Here is a 23,516-nt window from a genome sequence, read left to right on the forward strand (position 1 = left end):
CACTATCTGATGAAAACAAGCATATAACAAGATAGGAATCAGACCTCACTCCTCCAAATATAAACATACGGATTTGAATTAAATCTAACAGGCTATAGTTCTATATGCAAACTGGCTGTGAGCAGTTTCTCCTAGGCTTACAAACAGACGTTGAATAGCTTGATTTTTAATACCTATATTGCTTCAAAACTCCATTTTTCCCATTTCAGCAGTGGACATTACTGACCCTACTGATGCAGAGTCTCTCAATTAGCCGTTGTTCCATCGGAATTCTTATTTAAATGTGGTTTAATAATATCTATACGCATGTTCACACTTGGCTGCATTGTCTGTGAATTCTGCGTGCTGGAGTCCAGGTGGCCCAGATCTTTGCAATTCCTGCTCCACTCTTTCATGCTATGAAACCAACTGTGTTGGTCCAGTTTTCCCATACTTTTCGAACTAAAGCTGCCTCTTCGGATGCAGTCTGAATCCAGGGCAAAAGGTCAATGAATTGTAAATCTACATCAAAATTAGATCTGCATTTTCAAAGGGAATAACTCACATTATTAAGAGTTTAATATTGAGACAGTTTCTGAAGTAGCACCATTTAGCTGAGGGGTTTCTCAGCATAAATCTATACTCTACCCTTTCTATATCCAAGATGCGAAATATTTGGCACTGGATAGCCAAGTCAGTGGGTAGAGATATACAGGGATTTTTTTAAACTATTCTCCAGAGTACCTCTCTATTCAAAGAGTCAGAGGTAATACAAAGGAACAGCATGTCCCTAATGCATTTTGTTCTTTTATAGCTGACAACATGGGTGAGAAAGACATTTATAAATAATTGGATGCTGAAGGATGGGGCTGTGGTTGACACAAATGGCTGAAGTGAAAGGGAAAAATAAAGTTCACCAGCAAATGGACTAATGGTCCTCTAAAGTGAAGAAAGTTACCTGCAGTAGACACCACCTCCAAAAAGCTGTACAGAATGTCACCGTAACTCAAAATTAATAATGTATCCTTAGACAGCACTTCTTCCTCACATAGAAGCAAAGGTGACTCAAGCTTCACAAGCCAAAAGCACCGGTGTTTTGGGGGAGTTGTGGAAGCTCCTGCAGAATGAGCTCATTCTACTTTATGGCCTATGAGATTGCCCCAGAGAAGATGCCCTCAGAGAAGCAAGGGGACAGCCAGGTGTTGTGTTGCTGCCCTGCAAGGCTGGTGACTTACTGGGCCAGAAATGCACCTACTGATCTGTGCCAGAGGGAGACAGTACTACACAAGAGATCATCGGGTGGAAGTTGTTATGGTAAGCTCGTGCCCTCAATCACTTCAAACACACAGGCTGCTTTTCACAATGCTCTGTACTTTTGTCTTTACATGAGTAAATGTGATTGTTCATTGCCTTAAGCTATGATCCTGGGTTTGACAAGACTCACCAAAAAGAGGTAAACTCTGCTACATCATAAAGCACTTCACATGTTATTTTCTAGCAGCCACACAGGTATATAGTGAACACACAGTGTTCACTAAAGGCACTTTTAGAAAAGTTACACATGTACACTAAAGACAGTTTTGAGAGATTCACTCCAAGCTCCTCAGAAGATAAAACCTCAGTCTCGTGCATAGCAAAAGTAAGGGGTGGAAAACAGATGCTACTAGTGGTCAGTTTACTTAAAACTGCTTGGTATTTTGGGTACTGAAAACCAATGTTCCAAAATAAATTTTTACTTAAGGACTTAGAAGGCTCCTGGACCTGTTGACTTCTAATGATGAAACAACTGAGGCTCATGGTTCTCTTACAATCTTTCAGCAATTCACTTTTCCTATATATGTGTGTGTGAACACACATGTGCTCATTTTATATTTAACGATTTAAATGCATATCATCCAGAGCAGTTTTTGCAGTCCAGAACGTTGTGTGACTCAATGCAAAGTCATTCACTAGGCTTCTCTTTGCCAGGTGGTTTAGTATTTTCTGAAGAAATGGTTTTATCTGTTCTATAACAGTTCTTCTGTGTAGCATTGCTTAAGAGCATAACTACAGTGCTTGCTGAAGTTTACCTGCATCATTTGAAGGAGGAATGGTAAGGTCAGATAAAGAGCAGCAAAAGTCCTTTTAGTGTATTCATTTAAGATGTCTGGGCTTAGTCAGAGAAGAACACTTCTATAGTAGCAATTTTCTTTACGGTAAGAGCTATTCAGGCCAGCATCTCTCAGAGAACAGCTAGCCTAAATTAACAAGGTCCTGCACAGTAACATATTTCAAAACTTTTTGGCCTGCTCAATTTTTTTATGCCAACTCTGCAGACCTCAGCTATGTTCAAGAGGTGTCTTATGTCTCAGGTGTCCTACTGAGTTGTGAAATGCACCTTCATCACACCAAGTTGCAGAGTTGGGAGGTTTATTTTCCAAGTTTACACTACATCTGGTATATTCCACATGCCAGAGAACTTACTAGCAGCCAGTTAAACCATAGTACACTTCAAACAAAACAAGAAGTGCAAGAAGTACATGGAGTTTTCTTACACATGGTACTGCTTGAAAGGCAACTGCATTGGAAATCAAGGCAATACTTATGACTGCATTTCTCCAGGACCTGTGGACCAGATGCAACTCTCTCATGACTGGATTTCTCAGTGTTCTCCACTTTGTATTTGGCAGCTGCATTCTTTTCACATATTCCCCCAGATAAAAAAAAAAACCAAACAAAAAAAAAAAACAAACCCAAAAAACAAACAAAAAAAACCCCCCAAACCTAACAAACCAAACCCCACCCAAACAACCCCCCCCCCCCCCCCCCCCCCCAGAAATTCTAAAAGCTAGGTCCTTGACATTTTGGAGGATCTGTCCCAATACTTCTACCTTGGAACATAACACAGACCAATGCTGGTAAGACATACTGTCCCACCATATTTTTTCTTATTTCTGAGCTTTGCTTCTAATAATTATTTTGCTACATAAAAGCCTGAAAACTGTCAAAACCTATTCCTATCGTGACTGATCAAGAGAGGTTCATAAACAGGTCTTTCTCTTCCACAAAGAACACAGCATAAGAAGAACCAAATGATTACACCTGCTGTTCTTGTAATTTCAAGAAGAAAAATATAATAAAGCAATCAATGGAAGACTGCAAATTGTTTGGAGGCTTTTTTCCATCTAGCTAATATTTTAGCAACATGAGCTTTGAAACTTGTCTGTTGTTGTAAGGTTTCGTTAATGCTAAAGTCTCAAGATATTCAAGAAAAGCAGAACTATTCACAACTTCTGCTTAAGATTTGGCCATAATTAAAAGATGTAAAAGTAGATAAGGTAAGCATTTTATTACCTTTTCAAATCCCCAAGGAAGTGTCCAAAAAACTGTTTACTTCTTGCTAAACAGCTGGTACTGTTGCACTTCAGAACCAGCAATAACCGAGCAATGGGTCAAGCAGCCATTATACAATCAGCACCTTCTCATCTCATTGTTATGCTTCAGTGATGGAAGCTAAATGCCTTGTATCTTTATATAAAGCTGATGGAGGGTTTGAGATATTACTACTCTTTCTTTTCATGATACTGCTTGGCTTTGTTAAGGAGGGTACAAGGGAAGGAGTGTCTGTTTTTTCAATTGAGTGCTTCTGCCCAAGTACCTTAATAGCACAGTGTATGGCTGGGCACCAGGAATTGTGGGTCCTTTTCCAAATCAGGGTGCAGAGGCATCTTCTAACACTTAACAAGTCCACTTGAGATCTTTGTCAGGCAACCTGCCAGTACTTGTTACCAAGCTTTCAAGATTGAAATAAACACACATACACCCACCAAAACTGCTGAATGGTTACTCATAAACAGTGTGAGTGGGATGGGACCAACACATCTCAATGCTCTGGACAGTTCAGAACTTTTCATTAAGGAAAGGAGAAGAAAAGAGAACAAAAAAAAAATTGCAACACTGACCTCAAGCCAAATGAATACAGATCAAATTGATTTTGAAAGTAAGGTTTAGATGAGCCATATGTTTTAAGTGACATGGGATAATTTTTTGTTTGGTTGGTTTTTATTTTATTATTTATTTGAACTGAATAGGGTTGAAATTATTACAGGTTGATTACTTTTAGTGCTAGTTTCATACCATGGTGTGGATGAGTTTTAAAACATTGTAAAAAGGCAGGGTCAAATGTAAATACTGCAATATTTGATTGTGTAAACAGCTAAAGAACAGTTTAGAACACAAAATGAAGACACATCAAGAAACATGGTTTAAGCAGGTTGAGCAGTTACACAACTGGAAGATTATTTTAATATATAATAGTGCTAACAGCCATTTGACCAGTATATTGGTTTCGTCCCCTAATACACTTAGATGAGATTTTTGTGGTGGTTTAACCCCAGATGGCAACTAAGCCCCAGGCAGCTGCTCACTCACTCCATCACCCGCAGGATGGGGAGAGAATCTGAAGAGTAGAAGTGAAACAACTCATTAATTTTGTCACTTCAGTAGCTAAAGTAAAAGGTGCACACATGAGCAAAGCAAAACAAGGAATTAAGTCACCACTTCCCATGGGCAGGCAGGTGTAAAGCCATCCCCAGGAGAGCAGGGCCCCATCATGTGCAGTGGCTACTTGGGAAGACAAACACCATCACTCCAAATGTCCCCCCCTTCTCCTTCTTTCCCCGAGTGTGATGCCATATGGTACGGAATATCCAATACAGCTAATACATGCAACTAAGCACTACAGCAGCTAAAACCATGTGGAATTGCTAGACACTCTTTCTGTATCAAAATAAATAATGCTTTTCCTCACTTTTGTAGAAATAAATATTGTTATCATGTACTACTGGAAAAGCATGTTTCCACACTTTACCACTTCTTATACTCTGTCAAGTGTAGTATACTCTTTTGCCTTTATGATAGTTCTGTAATAATCTAAGCCTGTTTTAGTCAATACTTTAGGGTGATGTACAAAATTATGACAGGACTGGCAGTAAGAATGGCAGCTCTACCTCAACTTAAAAAAAAAATCTAAAAAATTTTACAGATCTTAATTCTTATAAGAATGGAAATATTTCTCTACATAATTGAAATAGTTGATAAATAACTTTAAAAATCCCAGACTCTCATAATTTGTGAAAAGAAGTGAAGCTATCAAAAATAATCACTGAACCACAGAATCATTTAGGTTGGACAAGACTGGATGCGGCACTTTGTGCCATGGTCTCATTGATACAGAGGTGATTGATCAAAGATTGGATTCAATCTTGGACATCTTTTCACAGAATCACAGAGTTAACTAGGTTGGAAAAGACTTTTGAGATCATCAAGTCCAGCCTATGACCTAACATCACCTTGTAAATTAGACCATGGCACTAAGTGCCACATCCAGTCATTTCTTGAACAACTCCAGGGATAGTGACTTTATCACTTTCTTGAGCAGTACCTTCCAATGCTTGACAATCCTTTATGTGAAGAAATTCTTCCTGATGTCCCACCTGAACCTCCCATGGAGCAGTTTGAGGCCGTTTCCTCTCATCCTGCCACTTGTTGCCCGGGAGAAGAGGCCGACCCCCACCTGGCTATAGCCTCCTTTCAGGCAGTTGTAGAGTGTGAGGCCATCCCTGAGCCTCCTCTTCTCCAGGCTAACACCCCCAGCTCCCTCAGCTGCTCCTCACTTGTGCTCCAGACCCTTCACCAGCTCTCTTGCCCTTCTCTGGACATGCTCCAGCACCTCAGTGTCCTTCTTGTAGTGAGGGGTCCAGAACTGGACACAGGATTCAAGGTGTGACCTCACCAGTGCCAAACAAGGAGGACAATCCCTGGTCCTCCTGGCCACACCATTGCTGATCCAGGGCAAGATGCCATTTGCCTTCTTGGCCACCTGGGCACACCCTGGTTCACGTTCAGTCGCTGTCACCAGCACCCCCAGGTCCTTTTCCGGTGGGCAGCTTTGCAGCCACTCTGCCCCAGCCTGTGGTTGTTGTAACCCAAGGGCAGGACCCAGCACTTGGCCTTGTTGAACCAGTAATATTACAATACAAATCAGAAAGTTCAAAAACATCTGAAATACATTCAGTTTTAATAACTAGGAAGTTGGGAAATGTATTTGTTTGTAACAGCACATAATGTAATAATGTATAATAAACAACTATTGAGAACTGAGTTACCACTCGAAAATTTTTTTCAATTCTTTTGATTTTTTTCTACTCTCAAAACAACTGTGAAAATGTTTTCATTTTGCTCTCCTCTACATTAAAAAAGAAATCATATTTTGTCTTAAATATTGCACTCTGAAATGGGAAAAAAAAAAAAAATCCACAAACCCAAAAAATATAAGAAATGTTTTACTCCAGTCATGCTTGAATTTTGTCCCAGTCATTGATGATGCAGGTTCTTCATCTGAATGAGTAAAACAGTCAATGTGACTGCAGACAAGTCTACAAGTTTCTCAGCATTTGAACTAACAAACTGACAATGGCTTGTGGCGGCTTTTGGGGTTTTTTCTGTGATTTCTTCCACTTATGTTTTCCTTAAGATGACTTCTGAATTTTTAAATTATTAGGGAATAATTTATAACTTTGGAATTTCTTACTGATATTCTAACAAAATACTAGGATTACTTTGTGACATGATATCCTGCTTTATGAGTACAACAGAAAAGTAACCTAAGTTGCAGCTAGGATCATGACACCTTTTTTTCTTTTTATATTAATAAATTTTGGAAGAGGGCAACAAAGCATAATTTAATTCCTAAAAGGCTTTCAGGGAAGTTAATGAAAAACCTACTCTGATATTAAAAAAAAACCCCAACAAACATCATGGAAAAAAAATTCAGCGCAATCATCTCTTTTCAAGTGCTAAACTTAAGTGAAGAGGTTGACAGACGGGTTGCGGCAGTGCCTGCCTTAAGCACTGAGAGGGGGACCCAAGCCTTCAAGATACCCTACAGACACAGCCCCCGCCCGCCCCTCCAGGAACATCTCCACAGCCCTACACCAGCGAGGTGCATCTGCATACGTGTGCTGGTCACAGTGGTTCGGTTCTCAGCCGAACACCAACGCCTAGTAGCAACAGTCCATTTTAACCAGATACGGCGGGAAGAAAAAGGGATGAAGTAAAGCCAGCGCTAAGTACGGGGCTTGTTGCAGTTGAGAATTACTCGGGGGGAAGATCGTATTCCGCCTCTCCCAGAGGCGCCCACTCTCTGCCATCAGTCACAGAGCTCGAAACAAACCCCTTCGCCGCTCGCTGGGCGTGCGTGATCGATCCCAGCACAGGGCGCCCCGGAGCAGCACCAAGGCTGTGGGCTCCGGGCGGAGAGAGGCGGAGAGAGCCCGAGGGGCCCGGCGGCTTCTGCTCCCCCCGCGGCGAGCTCCAGGCGAGGCGGCCCCCCCGCAGCAGTGCCAGCCCGGCCCGGCCCGGCCGCCGCAGCTGCGGTGAGTCAGTGGGCACTAGGGCACCGCTCCCGCCAGCTGCATCCCGCCCGCCGAGCATCCTCCGGCGGGGGAGGCGCTGGCTCCGTGCACCGTCCTCCTTCTGCCGCGGCCGGCAGGGACCAGCATCAGCACCGCCGGAGACCCCTCCGGAGCGGCGACGCTTACCTTGGGGCTGGAGCTGCTGGTCTGGGTCTCCGCCTCAACGCTGCAGCAGTGGGGCGTCCTGGACCGGGCGGAGGCGCCGCCGGACTCCCTGCGCTCCTTGCGGCGGGGGCCGGCGGAGGGCGGCGGCTGCCGGCTCTGGTAGGCGAGGACGGAGGGGATGGAGTCGGCCGCGTCTGTCTTAACGAAGAGGCCGTGCAGGGTGGTGGTGCCCTGCGAGATCGTGGTGGTCTGGTGGGGGGAGTTGGACTCCTCCGAGTCCCGGCAGTATATCACACCGCTATGAGAGACGTGGATGCTGGGTGCGCAGCCCATCCCTTCCCTTCCCAGCCACCCCGCCCCGCTGCACCGCCGCTCGGCTCGGCTCGGCTCGGCTCCGCTCCCACCTGCCGCCCGCCCGCCCGGGCTGCGGGGCCGCCGCCCCTGCGCCGCGCACCCCGCGCCGCCGGCACCGGCGCCTCCCCCCGCCGCTGGCACTGCCCCGGCCACTCCCGCCCCTGCGGCGCCTCCCCGTCACCCCCGCCCGCTCCCCGCGCTGCCTCCGGGGTCCCCAGACCCGCCAAGCCCCTTCCCCTCCTCGGCAGCGTCTTACGAAGCGCCTGCGACCACCGGGCTGTGTCCACCTGGGGTGGGGGGAGGAGGATGAGGACAAGGATGAGAAGAAGGTTGAGAAGGATCATCACCGGTGGTGCAGCACCCTCGCGACCTAGGCAGAGGGTCTGCTTTCAAGCCTCCCGTATGGACAACATTACACACACACACACCTCCCCTGCAACCTCAGTTATGCTAAATACTTTCAAAGAAAGAAGTTACAAACACTTATTTTGACAGTCAAAATGTGCCCTAGCCATGGGTGAGCAAATCTCAGCTGTTTGGAGGTACTGAAGGGAGCAGTTTAGAGCCACATAGCACTCACTGCAAGTTAAGGAAAAAAGGCCAGAATTGTTTCACAGTTCTTAATGCTGTTTTTCAATTAAGCCAGCATTCAATGACACAAGTTGCCATTTTACCCTAGGTGTCTGATAGCTGCCAATCCATGCTTCCAGTCCCTGGGGAGATAATCAAGAAAAATGTTTAATGCTACAGAGATTTACACACCTTCTTAGCTTTCCACAGTGAATAGTTTCATTGACCTCAATGAAACTATGTAGGAGGTGTAAAGCTAAACATGGAGGTTTTAAGTCTTTGCAAGATTTTAGTTTAAATCTCTCTGTTTTCAATGGCACATAATAAATCCTTCAAGAATTGGTAATGTCATCCAAGCAGTATGCTTCCTGCCTAATAAAACATTTATCTGATACCCAGTCACCAAGGAACGCTTGTGTATACACCTTTTCTTCCTCTTGGAATATTACCTGATGTTTGACCGCTATTTCTCCACCTAGTTTTAGTAAGTGGTATAAAAATACCAGAAATGTGAAGCGTGGTTGGTGCAAGGATTATGATGTTGAATGACAAAATGGTCTGAATATGTTATTTTGGTTCTTAATGCTTTTGAAGCACTTTCATGAATTAGATATCAGTTTATTCATAAGTGATGAGTTCACAGCTAAAATGCCTCAGTTTAGAGAGACTTCGAGCCTTTAGCCTCTGTCTCTCTTGATCCAGTTCATGGGTCATTGCAATTATGGCAATATAGACAGGCACTAATCCATCAGGAAACTGGACTGAGATCATCAATCTGTTTGACCAAGTATTTTCAGATTTCCAGTTGCCACAGTGAACTCGTGCTGGCCCTGGTGATCACATTTTTCTAGTTGTTTTCCCCACTAGTTGTCACTGTTCACAAATAAACTTGTGGCTTACATCCTGCATATGCTACATATTTGCATGTTTGCCCATTGCCAAAGTGCTCTGCTGGTGGCTATCTTTGAGGACAACCTTGAAGATAGGCTCAGTATAACTAAAATGAAGCAGACTGTGTTTCGTCACTCAACCATGTAGCCTTTCTTGCTGCTTAGACTGCAGTTCTGGATGAGACCTCGCTGCCTCCCAGAGCATAATGCACTTAGTTGCAGATGAACGTGTCCTAAAACCTCAGCTAATAAGAGGAGCAGTCAGTTTTATGCATTCCTTGCAATACTCTCAAGTCTCTCTTCCTTTCTATTAATGGTTGGGAAATTTAAGTTGGGGATTTGAGCTGCCTGCCCTACATCACAGCTGAGATTTGGAAGAGAGCCAGGAGCACAGGAATGCCATTCAGAATCCATACACTTGTGGGGTACACCCAAAACCCATCGCTTTTGGGTAAGCAATGTTACCCAAAAGACCTCTAAGATTTGCTGAGTATCTAGTTTGATACTTTTTTCCATGGAATTTTATCCATCCCAGGTATCAACAGCACTTAGAATTTTAATAAAGGATATGAACATAAACCATATCTTGACTTTGCAGCATGAGCTTGGCGAAAATACTATGTCATACCCTAAACTGTGTTGCTAGCTATTCACAGTCCCTTTTTCTGAATTGATATCAATTATCAGATAAGTTATTTTGTTAGTCAGTCAATACTCAAGTTTCCTTAACATCCTAGTATTCCGGTTTCTGCCCTGTTCCTATTGAATCCTGTGACAACTTTGCTATTGATTTCAGACAGCATTTCAGGAATCTGCCCATTCTCACATGGACTTCCCTTGCTTAGGTATACATTTGAGTTGATGCCAGAAATTAAGTTGTAGTAATAAGAAGTCACAATTCTGGAGAAGGGTTGCTAAATGCAGCCCTCAAGCAGCAACCCCCATGCTGTTTACTTTAGGTTAATGGTGAAAGAGCACAATTAAAGAGAATGAGCCTCTCTGTGCAAAGTGCCAGAGTGCTTGAGAGGAGTGAAGGCTGCAGGATGGGGAACTATGTGACTGCTGAAAAGCAACAGAAAAGTGGGAAGAGTAACAATGCTTTGCCTGACAGCAGCATCACAAAATCATAGAACCAAAGGATGGTTGAGTTCGAAAGCAGCATCTGGTCAAATCCCCCACACACCCAAGAAGGGCCACCTACAGCTGGCTGCTTGGGATGGGCATATCTGGATGTATTTTTTTGTATCTCAAAGTATGAAGACCACACCTCTAGACTTCCTATTCATTCCAGTGCTCAGCCACCCTTAGAGTTCCCTGCTGATGTTCAGAGAGAATTCCCCATTCTACAGTTTGTTCCACATCCATTGCCTCTGGACCTGTCACTGGGCACCACTGAAAAGGAGTCTGTCCTTCTTGCATCCTCCCTCCAGTTATACATTGATGAGATACGCCCTGAGCCTGCTCTTCTCCAGGCTCAACAGTCTCAACTCTCAGCCTCTCCTCAGAAGCATGGTGCTCAGGAGGAACTTAGAGGGACAGAACAAGAAAGTGATGATCAATGTGAGCAGAAGTTGGAGTGGAGCTGTGTGAATGGCTGCAGAGGGGAAGTATGTCTGTCACTGAAGTAGGAACTGAAGGAAAGTTAAAGACTCCTTTTCCTACCATCAGTGCTCTTCCTGCATCTTGCCTGGGAGAAGACAACCATGGATTTACTGAACAAGGAGAAAGAAGGACTATTTAAAACACACGCATGTACACTTGCACCACCTCTTATAGCACACTCCAGTCATGCCTCTGAAGTCATCTTGCTGCAGTATGCCCTGACTGATGAGCACTAAAGCAGAAGGCTTTACTGCAAGTAGCATGTGCCAGCCAAGACCTACAGAAGGGACAGATATACTGAACTAGAATCTGCCCTCAGAAATGCATATTTAGTATGGCCCCAGAATGAAGTCAGTGCATCCAGCTACAGGAAAATATTCACATGTATCAGTTTTTCCACTACTAAAGAGCCTTTGCTGGCTTTAACTGCAACTTTATAAATCTTAACTAATTTTATGCTCACAGGAAACCCATTTTTTACACCAGACTAATTTCAGCATGATGAATTTAAACATATGAGTGATTCTGGAAGCCAGCAGTGGGACCCTGAAGCATCTTGTATTTTTGGGGTTTTTTTCGAGTAGAAAGTAGTGGATATACATTCTCTATGGTGTTTACACCTGCAAATCCCTCCAGAACGAAGAAAATATACTCCTCAAAACTTGATATCCCTTCCAAAGCCACTCATAGGCTTCCCTTTGACCTCAATATTAAGGCGTTATGCTACGAGTAGATTGCTAAGATAATGTCGGCACTATTGGAAGTATCATCTGTAAATCCCAGTTCATTGCAGTAAGAATATACTACTTCAGAGGTCGTATTTTACAGAGACTTGAAAATCTGGTACTTGACAACCCACTATTGAAGACAGTTACCTCTATTCATGGTTCATTTACTGTAAAACCAGTTTACGAATGTATAAATAAGCCTGTACAAAAAAAAATTTACTAGGCTCTTAGGAGGCTCAACAGTTTCTCACTCCTTTCATATTGGTCCAACAAATTTCTTAACTACAGTAAAATCTAACATCCTGTACACCCAGATTACAGCAAAGTCAATACCTAAAAATTATTTAAATTATCCAGACTATGTGCACTGTTTCTAACTTAAACTAGATACGAGAAAAATAATCATGAGAGCTAGAATAGAACTTTTCTTTGTACACTTCTGTTGAATTTTAAAACCCCCCATCTTTATGGTACTTTGATAATGAATAATATATTATAAAATGCTAACTTCATGCTTTTACTCATCAACAATACAAGAAATTATGGCACTTGGAAATCAAAAAGATTATTTAATACAAGAGGTGAAGGTTACTTTTGCTTGAGAAAGAGCAAAGTGTGGTTTTCAGTCCACAAATCCAATTACTCACTCAACAAAAAAATAAAGAGGAACATCACTAGCACCAATGACGTCTCTCAAACTCAACCTAAACGCAAAATATTCTTTTTTAAATTCTTGCACCAAATTCCTTTAATTTCATAACTTTGAAAAAATCACTCATTGCAGCAAAACTGTGTTTTAATTTACCATACTGTGAATAACAGTCTCCCAGTTAATACTACAAAATTGATAGTTGTTGCAAAATCCTACAAAAAAGATAGCCTCCAGTAGGTATCATTCAATACAATGAGGTTGCTGGAATTGCTTGCTAATCTCACCATAGAACTTGACTTCGATCTTCCTTTAACAGTCAGATTTTGACTGGCTTGGACACCACTTAGTTCAGTTTTGCCCAGAAGTTCATAAAATACTTTACATTATGGATGTTTTGCAAGTGGGGAAAGAAGCCTGTTTCAAGGCAGCAAAGATGAAGAGGAAACTCAGTCTGGTTTCCTTTCCACTAGCAGCCCTTGCCACTGTATAAGTGTACCAGGCACAAATTGTTCTGAGAGCGCAGAGAGGGGCAGGGGGCCTTCCTTCACTCTCTACCTTCTCCACCGCTTTGTGAGCGAGCAAGGAAGTGCATTGGTTCCTGCCCTACTCTGTCGCGCAGTTGTTTCTCCCTCCCTAGGGGTAGGAGAAGATGCAGTTCTGGGATTTTGCTCCTCACTGGTGAGAGATGATGAGCTGCCCCAGGGATGCAGATTCCCTCCTGGGGATGGACTTCTGCAGCCATTTTCCCTAGAATGGGCCAAATTGGTACTGTCCTTACTATCAGCTTTATTTTGAGAGACACAGCAAACCTTTACTACACTGCTTTGAAGACGAAGAGTAACATATAGAAACACATAGCAACAACAGTCTTCAGCCACTAGCAGTAGCAATAGGTGGTAGCATTTACCCGAGGAGCTTAACTTTTGGCAGGACGGTGGCCAAATACTTCTAGTTATGAGCAAATTATCTAGAACAACAGTGATCACACCACATGTAAAAGGTTTAGGCTGGTGCTCTCGAGCAAACTCTTTGGTTTACCTTTTGGGTTGGCTGGAATCAAATACTCCACCGCACTCAAAAGTTAAGAAATGCAACAGCAGCTCTCCTGTCAGCACTGAACAGTCCCCCCAGAAGCACTTAAGTGGTCGTTTCGTCACAAGCAGCTTGTTCTTTGCTTGTTATTACTTCAACAACAGAACTATTCTCCCTTGATTTATTCCTCTCCGGGAATATCTGCACAGCAAATCCCTCTCGGGTGGTCACGGCACCACCGGTAAGATTGACTCCTTGGCTTTGGGGCTCCGGGCACTGCTGAGTACAACTCCCGGCGAAGCCGAGCCGCCCTGAGCGGGGCCGGGCAGACGCCGCGGCGGCACCGGCGGTGGGACACTTCTCCTCCAGCCCCGCCGGCCGGAGCAGGAGAACGCCCGGAAAGTGTCAGCACCCGACGCCGTCGTGTCCCGGCTTCGGGCACCTCTGGGGTTGCCCCGCCACCCCCTGACCCGCCCGGCTTTCCCTTACCTTCCTCCCCGGCCCGTTCATCCTCCAAGGAGCGGAAGGGAGCGGCGCCGGAGCGCTGGCGCCTCTGTTCAGGTGAGCAGGGCGGGCACGGCGGCCACCACCACCTTCCCCAGGGCTGGCCCGCCCCCGGAGCTCCCGCCACCGCCCCGCGCCCGGCCCCGCTCTGCTGGAAGCGCTCCAGAAAGATGAGTTTCGCCTCTGAGCCTCCCGTAGGGAAGGAGCGCAAAACGGCTTCCCCGAGTTAACCTGCCCACACGGGCCACCCTCTTGCCCCTGCGCTGTACTGATCATTGTTTGCCCCGACGGGAACATCTGGTAATGGGGTAAAGCACCCGGGGGAAGTACAGCAAACCAGGTGCTCTGAGCCTGGCATGATTCACATAGCTAAAAGTTATGCCTTTGAGAGAGAGTGGTAAATCCACACACAGAGCTGATAGCTGGTGCTGGTGCTTTTCAGGATCCTCCAGAAAAACCCAGGAGGAGAAGGGACACAAATTGCCTGGAGTTGAGAGCAGCATAACCATGATCTGGAGCAAATCTCAACTGCCAGAGGCAGGATTGGAAACATACTTCAAACAGCTTATTTTCATCTTTGAGGTATTCTAGTATACAGCAAGTACGAGGCAGGTGGAAAGCATCATCTTGGGTATGACATCTTTGGGCTTGACTTGACTCTCTCATTTTCTTACTCTTCCCCTCTTGCCTTAAAAACAGTTAATGTCTGTTTTTCCTTTTGGATTTTTGCTATTTCTGCAAAGTTCATTAATATTGTCAATGCTTTGTAGAGGTACACAAGGCCTCAATGAGGGAACTCTGTAAGATACTCAGACAACACCATGGAAAACAATCCCTACCCAAAAAAGTCAAGGGGTTGCACACAAGGCAGTGGAAAGCATGTGAATGTCACAAAAGCAGAGCAATATTAAAGATGATTGGGAGCTTTGGGACAAGTAGTGGTCAAGTTACAGCAACTGTCTAGCCAAAACCACCAAAAACCCCACCAACCACTACACAAAATAAACCCAGCACACTGAACCTGTGCAGAAAATTTGTTCTAGACAGGAGAAGCAGAACAAGCATGGATCAGCAAGTTATGTCAGATTGAGGCTAGGGACTGTGAAGATCTGCCCTATTTCTAGGGGAAAAAGACACACAGTCAGCAAATACAATCCCTGAGCTCCCCAGAAACCCTAGACAGTGCGCATATTGAAATACCCTCAAAAGCAGGTCAGAACATCCCCCTTTTTGTGGCCATACATCTGCAAGAGCTGTTGTCTGGGAGCTAATGTCCTTGACACTCTCTCAAAGGTCCTGGTCCTGCATGGATGAGGTGGGTGGGAGGTTTCCTACAGCCTCAGCTGCATGCAGTCATATTCTTGGATACCTGGGACTGCAGCCCTGATACAGTCTCAGAGGAGGTATAACCATTCTTGTTCTTCTGCAAAAGTGCCAGGTATCAACCAGTCAACCAGAAATTTCAGAATCAGCTTTGCCCAGTTATTTCCAATAATTGTCAGAGAAGAAAGCATCACAGTCTGCCCTGGGAGCCTGCTTCCCTAGGTGGACAAATTAGGGTCTAATTAATTACTCTTGCCATTCTATGCAGCCATGTTCTGTTTGCAACAAAAACCCAAAAGAAGTATCTTACCTAGACACTGCATCACAATCAGGGCAGGGTGCTCATCTGGACACACAGGCTCAAAAGTGCCCCCAGCACTAAGTTTTGGATACAGCAACATAGACTTTTTGCAGTTTCCTCACAGTCCTTTCCCTGCATTTCTCCTTCACTATTTTTTAATGCAGTTCTTATATACCAGCTTGAATTTAATCTCTCCTCAAGTTTTCAGATCACTGCAAGAACAAACAGAAAAAAAATCATTAAGGTTTGATGTTAGAAGCTGAGGTAAACAGATACCTAACAAAACTCTCTAGTAGAGCACAGCTGGATGAACAGGACACTGCCTGACAGAGATTTATCATGTGATGCGTACTCAGAAAAGTATTGCTTGTGGCTAAGAAGGAACCATTTTCAGAGAGGAAGTGTCAATCAGTAACACTACTACTACTACTACTACTACTACTACTACTACTACCAATAGTAACAATAGCTATAGATTTACGTTCCTGGACAATTCGCTGCCATTTTATGTAAAAGATAAAGGTGACAAAGCAGTGGGCTTTATGCTGCTTTTTAGGTGCCTGGTTCTTGGGCACTCTCAGTCCCACTTCTTGAGCCTGGTTTTCAGAACCACGGGGGATGAAATGGAATCACTGGATAGGGAGTGAGGGGTGTCAGTTCAAAGAGTTTCCAGCAGGCTTCAGACAGTCCTGACACCATTTGACTTTGATGGGACTGCTAATATGAGTGAAAAGCTGCAGAATACTTCACTAATCCTCTTATCTATAGGTTTCAGAATGTATCAATCATTTAATTTGCCACAGTTAATCTTTCACAGTGTAATCTTTATATGCAACCAATGCCATAATGTTTTAAGTACATATCAGCTGATGTTACAAATTGTATTAGTTGATATATACAGTAGCGTCTTGTCTTGCCTTGGAGTGGTTCATTGGTTGGCAGACAATCCATTTATTGTTACAGATGTGGTCTGATGGAATTATTTTATGTTCTTATGAGGTAAAAAAAGTAATTAAATATAAAAATAGTATAAAAATAGCACAGCAAAACTTGTAAAATATAAACTAGAAAGCCACAAACATCACACAAGGCAAATACTCATGAGGGATATTATTTCTCTCTAGATTTATTGCAAACCAGAAGAGAACACTACACAACACTGAAGAAGAACTACAGATACTGAAATGCCCAATTCAAGGAGCCAGACTAGCAGAATTAAGCACTGTAAGACATTTTTGTCTAGAATAGGGAACATACATTTCACCACATATTTCAGATGAGATTTTCTCACTCTCAAGTATATTTAGGACACCTAAGGACAGGTCCTTTTGTCAGCATGAAGACTTTGTTTTGTTCGATCATTATGCATCATTGGTGGATCATATGGTCCACTCCTGTTTCTGTAGTAAGCCATGCCACTTACAGAATCAGAGGAAGGAGACATTTTCTAATTGAAAAACAGTTTAAAAGAACTCAGCAATTCCTCATTTGTACTGTGTTCTTCAAAAAATAAGGAATTGCAGACCAAACTCATATTAAAAGTAGTGTAAAATAAAAATCTTCTCTAGCTCAAGCAAAGCTCTCTGCACTTTTTGCTGTCTCCCACAAACAAACAGTAACTAATAGCTTTGGGAATTTGTTGTTGAGTATTCACTGACATAAATTTTGCTATAAAATAGTACTAGGAATATTCATCTAAGCCATTGTAGGGGAATTCTTCTTCTCATTTTGGCAGGCTGTGTACTTACTGAGGATATCTTCCATCCTGGAAAGACATGAACACAGCTTTCAAGACCTACAAATACTTGGCAGAATCCTGTTACTTGGCTGGGGCACAAAAGAAGGAAGCGGCATGAATCATTCTGTGCCTGTAATCTCTCAGGGTAACGCTTCAAACACACAAACATGAATTCACTATTTTAGAGCACTCCACAGCAGGACCCTGTTGTAAGCAATCCTTTGTCACAGATGATTATTACATCACAGACTGTGTACTTGTGTGACACCCATGCATGGATAGGCAGGCACAGGGCTCATGCCAAGGTAACTATGATGAATACAAACTTCATGTGAGTCATTTTAAAAACGACTTCACGTGACATTTTAAAAACTCATCAGTTCTGGGGCAAAAGATAATGTACCTGTGCAAAACGTGTGTTAATATGATGTTTACAAAGGAACGCTTCTGCACCTGCTAGAATACAAATATTTTAACAGGTGCATTTGAAAACTCTCCAATGTTATTGCTTAAGAAAATACTACCCAGCTCATTGTACAGAAATAATCTAATTTTTTCATCTCTTTGCAATAATGCAGCGAACTTGCACAAACACAATCAGTCCTGAACAACTAATGAGACAGACACAGCAGAAAGAATCCTTTCTGTTCCATATTATAATGTTTAACGCAGAGCCATTGCACCAAAAAATGGTGTACACAGATGTGCAAGTCATGGCTTTCTACAAACAGACTCAGTTTAGAAAGTTTAACCCTCTTTTTGGAATTTTTGCTTTCTATTGTACATATGGTGAATTAGTGTAGCACATACAAGAATGAGTTACTCTAGGAATGACTAAAATAATGTAATTTTAGAAATACAGTGAAGGTTCGCTAGGTCCAGCAGCTGGCAGAAAAAAAGTCACCAAACCATTCTACTTCATGAAACATTAAAACTGTATATCCTTTGCATACATTAGTCTCAGCGTATCTACAAATTAGTTGTAGTTATGTCAGGCTTGGAGAAAAACGATTTCCAGAGCAGGAATTTAAAACCAGCAACATTAAAAAAACCCAAACAAACAAACCGTAAAGACCATAATAAACCGTACCAATTTGCAAAGGATCTGGTGGCAGAACTATACATTTCTCTCTGAGCTGCACAGTCCTGTCTTTAGTACAACTGCTGCAATCTGCTTATTTCCACAAGCAATGAAGATGACTTGTGTTCCCCCCCCAAGAAGCATCCAAGCAGTGTCTTCACTACTTTCTTCCCAGCTGTGGTAGTAGGTGTGTTAAAAACATATCTGCACAAAAGGCACAGAAGTCCTTTGCACATGGCAAATGAGAGTACAAAAAGCTGTGGTGTGTTCAAGGCATAATGCTCTAAGAGCAGCAACAAACAGGTGCAGTTACCCCTTGGTGCCTCAGTCCTGAAGGCAGCCTGAAATTTCATAAACTTGGGGGTAGAGTCACTGAATTGCCTGCTGCATACCAGTACTTTTACTCACAAAGTGGCAACATGATATCTGCCAAGCCAAGAACTCCCAGTCTGGTCGATGTCTGCAGTTCGTCCCTGTAGACTCCACAGGGGTATGGATGGCTTGCTGGAGGGGTGGTAACCACGTCCTACTGTCTTGCCACCTTCTTTGCCATTGTGCTGGGTTGCTGTATGTGCTCTGCATGGCTGTGTAGTGACTTTTGTGATTACAGCAGCTGAATGTGCTCCCCTTTAGGAGACTGGCTGATTTCTCACAGGCCCCTTAGGCTGGAAAACCCCACCACTTAGACTGTGAGATCTCCAGAAGAAAAGCACTCCTCACAGAACTCACAGACAAAGGCAAAGGTACTACTCAGTTGAGTGACAACTTCTTGCGCAAGGACAAAAGTTATCAAAGCTACCATTCTTCCCCAACTTATTTCTAGTAACAGAATAAACACATGAGATCTCAGGTCAGGGGGCAGTCCTACCTACTTCTGGAAAACGCCTCCTAGAAAAACCTAGGGAAGTAAGACCATTGGCAACAATATACAACCCTTTGCAACTTGTTTGCTGACCCAGACCATTTTTGTCCACAAGTCAGGTAGGTAAAACATTCTTTATTTGCAGTTGCAAATCACCATGTGCAATGTTTACAGGCTCATATCTACAAAACAAGTTCAAATCCATTTTAAAATCTGACCTTTAAAATGACATAATGGGTTTCTCAGTGCATTGTATGAGCGGGGTTGTTTTTCCATAGTGGATTATACCAGATACTAACAAATACCACAACTTCAGCTAAAGAAGGAAACAAACCCCAGTAAAAAAACCATGCTGCCTTAGACTTATGACAGTACCCATTAATTTTTATTAAAATGTGCCTTTGTGGAGACTACCCTGCCTCAGTTTCCCTTCAGACTTCCAAATTCATCCCATCGCTTCTCCCTTCCCTGTGTCTTCTTCCACCTCTGTGAGCATTTTCTCCCTTACAGTTTTTGCCCTTTTGCCCCACCTGTCTACAGGGCCACACCTTGGGTTTCTATTCCAAAAAACCTTTTACTCAGCAATAATAGTTTGTAAAGCTACTGCCTTCTCACACCATTTTTCTCTCATCTCCAATATTTTGGATTATGCTGTTTGCTTTCTCTACCTAATTTTCCTGTAATTAAATGGTGACCCCTTAAATCAGCTTTCTGCTTTCTCTATTCCATCAAACAGTTCTTTTAAAGGCTGATGATATTCCCATCTATCTGAGCCCTCCACATGGCTGGAAGATCTAGTAGTGATAGTGACCATTCCCTCACAGGGCAATCACAATTTCTAGTTGATTGACCATAACCAGAAGTACAATTCTAATACAAAAAAGACTGGAAAAAAGATATGATCAAATAAAACCAAGAGAAAAAATTATCCCAATGCAGTTCTGCCTTCTCCTATCTGTGACCATCATCACATGTTCATCCTCTTATGACCAAGAGTAGCTGGATGATCAAAATTTAACTAATCCAACTGCACACACATGATACTTCTGCCCATTGCAAGTTCATCATCTATAGTTACTGCTGCTCTTTCACTCACGACTCTGAAATAATACTGATCAATAATACTGAAGGCAAATGGATGACTTTCTCATCTTCCTTTGTACAAGGAGTAGTTTAGCATCAGCTAGTACTTAATAGGACCACAATTACCCAGATATATTTGCTTCAGCAAAAACATCAGCAAAACCTCCCTGAAGAAATGGTGATACTCAGTTCTGCACAGGACAGTGAAGAAAAGAATCACAGGTACTATCTATTCTCAAAGGGAGTTAATTAATTGAAACTCTAAGAAAACTCCTTGTCTTTGTCCCTGAAAAATTACGTTCTAACCCAACTAACTAAAAGCTCTGGCTTACTCTGGAACAATTTCATACACAATATGCCTGCAGAACTGTATACAGCAAAGGCACTCAATTCTGTATCCACAGGTGGTCAGGCACTTTTCCAGAACTCTTTCTTTATAGAGACTTTATCTCCTTTTCCTCACCCATCTTTGAAAATTGCCAATAGCCTACAGTCACACACACTTTTCTTCTTGTCCTTTGGGTGCTCTCTTTCCTTCCAATCCATTCATTCCTGGAATCCCCTAAAAGGTGGGCTTCATTTTGGTTTGGGTTTTTTTGACCTATAATCTCTCAAACCTATCTTTAATTAAATAATGGTTCTTTACAGTTTCTTGGCCTATGTTGTAGACTGAAGCAGAAATGGGGGATAACAATAATGTTGTTTGGGTTTTGTTGGCACTGTCTAGGTATGTGGTGTTCCACAGATTATTCAATTACTGCTAAAGCCTAGTTAATCTGAGGCTGGTTGCTAGCTGTTCAGACGTCCCGATTATGTAAAATTTCCTATCTTTGTCCCTGGAGAATATAGAAGAGTTTACACACAAAGTTTTTGAAGTCACCACAAAGGCTCCCACGTGGCTGAGATTTTTAACACAGGGTGACACTACACAGCGCAGTGAAATATACTTACAGAAGAGTGGAAACACTCATCATGCATGAAGCTTATGCAAGACCTGTGCATTTGCTTAGGCTTTTAATACCAGTGACAGAGTGAATAGTTTTACGACATGGAATGTCTCCTTGCATGGGAAATGGAAGTTGGTATGTTTGGAGAAGACATAGATGTGAATTTCTCAGAAGGAGAGAGAGAAGGGAGTGAGCCATGTACCATTGCTTACCCTGCAGTAGTCCTGAATTCCTGGATTCTATCACATCTATTTTAATCACTTGGAAGCTGTTTTTTAACGCTGATTTCACATTTGCAGAGTAGTAAGGCATGTTTGGCCATATGAGGAGCGACATGGTAAGGCTATTTGTGCTGTGCTGATCATTAGAATAACACCAAGATGACGAAGAACTAACTCATTCAGCAAGAACCCCTCACCTTGCAGAAGCTCTAAATAAAGAGACAGACTGAAAATAAACAAGCAAATAAATAAACCAGCCAAAACAAGTAGGAACGTGAGAATTAAATGCATGGCTAGCTGCATAAAAGCCCCAAATCCCTGAAACGATTTATAAACTCCCAGTAATACTGCTATCTGAGCACCCTCTAGTGGCCGAGAATAAACAGGTCCAGAGACGAAAACGTGATCCCACAAGTGGACGAACACAGAAGAAAGCAGTGTCTCATTGACTTTGGTCGGACAACTGACGACTGTATGTACGTTTTCATTTGGAAGACAGGGTAACAACTCAACGTTCAAAAGAAATTTAATTATTTATCTTTCTGCTTTGTGTTCTCAGCTTTTCCTTAATTTTCATGTCATCTGACTGGTTAAAGACTTCTGTTCATTTAAAACTATTCTCCCAATTTGTTTTAAACTAATTTTCTTTGAAATGTGAGATTAGAAAAAAATGAAAAATCCTATTGTATAACAATACAGAGGGAGACATGGAGGGAACAGAAATCAATTTTGAACTGATTTCCAATATATCTGTGGCATCAAAGTGTATTTTAACTTAATTGCAGAACATACTGAATTTGTTTGGTTTGAATGCAAGGCTATTCACTATTTTGCGCTTGTATTTAACCTGGAAAAAGACTGGAGAGTGATCTAATCTGTTGTGTTCATACATCACAGCTTTATAGTTCCATATTTTTCCGGAAAAATTAGAACTTAATTTTATATATGTAGATGTTTTTACATATGTACAGAATATGTTTCGTGTTTGCTCTTTTCCACAATTGTTTGACTTACAGTCTGTTATCAGTTGGGTTCAACGTTCAAGAAGTGTAAAAACAGTTTACTGTTTGTCCTGGTTTCAGCTAGGGTAGAGTTAATTTCTTCTCAGTAGCTGTGACAGTGCTGTGTTTTGCATTCTGAATGAGAACGGTGTTGATAACACACTGATGTTTTGGCTTTTTACTAAGTCCTGTTTATTCTAAACCAAAGATTCTTTTTTTCCCTTGTCTCGTGCTTTGCCAGTGAAGAGGTAAAAAAAAAAAAAAACAACTGTGAGGGAGCTTATCTGGGACAGGCAACCCAAACTGACCAAAGGGTTACTCCACATCACAGAACATCATGCCCAGTATACAAACTGGGGGGAGTTATTTGGAAGGGGAGCCAGTCTGGGTTTGGGAAGGGTGGTCTGGCATTGCTCATTGGGTGTTGAGCAATTGCAGAGTGCAGCACTTTTCCATTTTTATTATTATCTTTATTTCATATTTTTTTCCTTTTTATTACCATTATTATTATTATTTACCATTATTATTGTATTTTACTTTATTTTCAATTAATAAACTATTCTTATCTCAACATACAAGTTTTATTTCAATTCTCTCCTCATTCCACCAGGGTGGGAGAGGAAGAGAGGGGGCCTTGAGGGAGGAGCTGCACTTAAAAACACTATTAAAAGAAAAATAAAATTCACCCAACATAGCATGAGACATCTTTTTCCTATGGAAATCTCACATATTTACAACACTTCTAGATCCACCAGACATAATTTCTGGAGACTTTGCATAGTAAAAGCACATGCAGTTAGAAAGAGTTGAACTAGTGCTGTCAGACAGAAGTCCAGCTCTTATATTCTATTACCTCTACTACAGCTTACCTAAGTTTCCCACACCAGGAAAAAATTTTTTCATGTGTATACTTCTTGGGTTCCTATGGAAAATTACTATGTTCTTGGGCTTATGGATGGAGAAGAGAAAATGGAAAATATGTGCTGGATGAAAAGCATGGAAGACAATAACCATCCCAAGTAATTTAAAAATCCAAGGCAAAATATCACTCCAAAATGGTAAACAGCCTGGAAGGCAGAGATCTAAATG

General features: G+C 42.4%; 1 protein-coding gene across 2 annotated transcripts in view; it reads right to left on the reverse strand.

Annotated features, from left to right (window-relative positions):
• The window catches only part of PDE8B (phosphodiesterase 8B), a 73,536-nt gene extending 65,608 nt beyond the window's left edge, over positions 1-7,928 (reverse strand). For both annotated transcript variants that reach the window (XM_039567641.1, XM_039567640.1), the window contains exon 1: positions 7,560-7,928. In XM_039567641.1, the coding sequence (XP_039423575.1) occupies positions 7,560-7,871 (312 nt within the window). In that variant the 5' untranslated portion in view covers positions 7,872-7,928. The remainder of the gene's footprint in view (positions 1-7,559) is intronic.
• Between the last annotated feature and the right edge of the window lie 15,588 nt (positions 7,929-23,516).

Source organism: Corvus cornix, chromosome Z (genome assembly GCF_000738735.6).
Source record: "Corvus cornix cornix isolate S_Up_H32 chromosome Z, ASM73873v5, whole genome shotgun sequence".
In the NCBI taxonomy this organism is placed as follows: domain Eukaryota; kingdom Metazoa; phylum Chordata; class Aves; order Passeriformes; family Corvidae; genus Corvus; species Corvus cornix.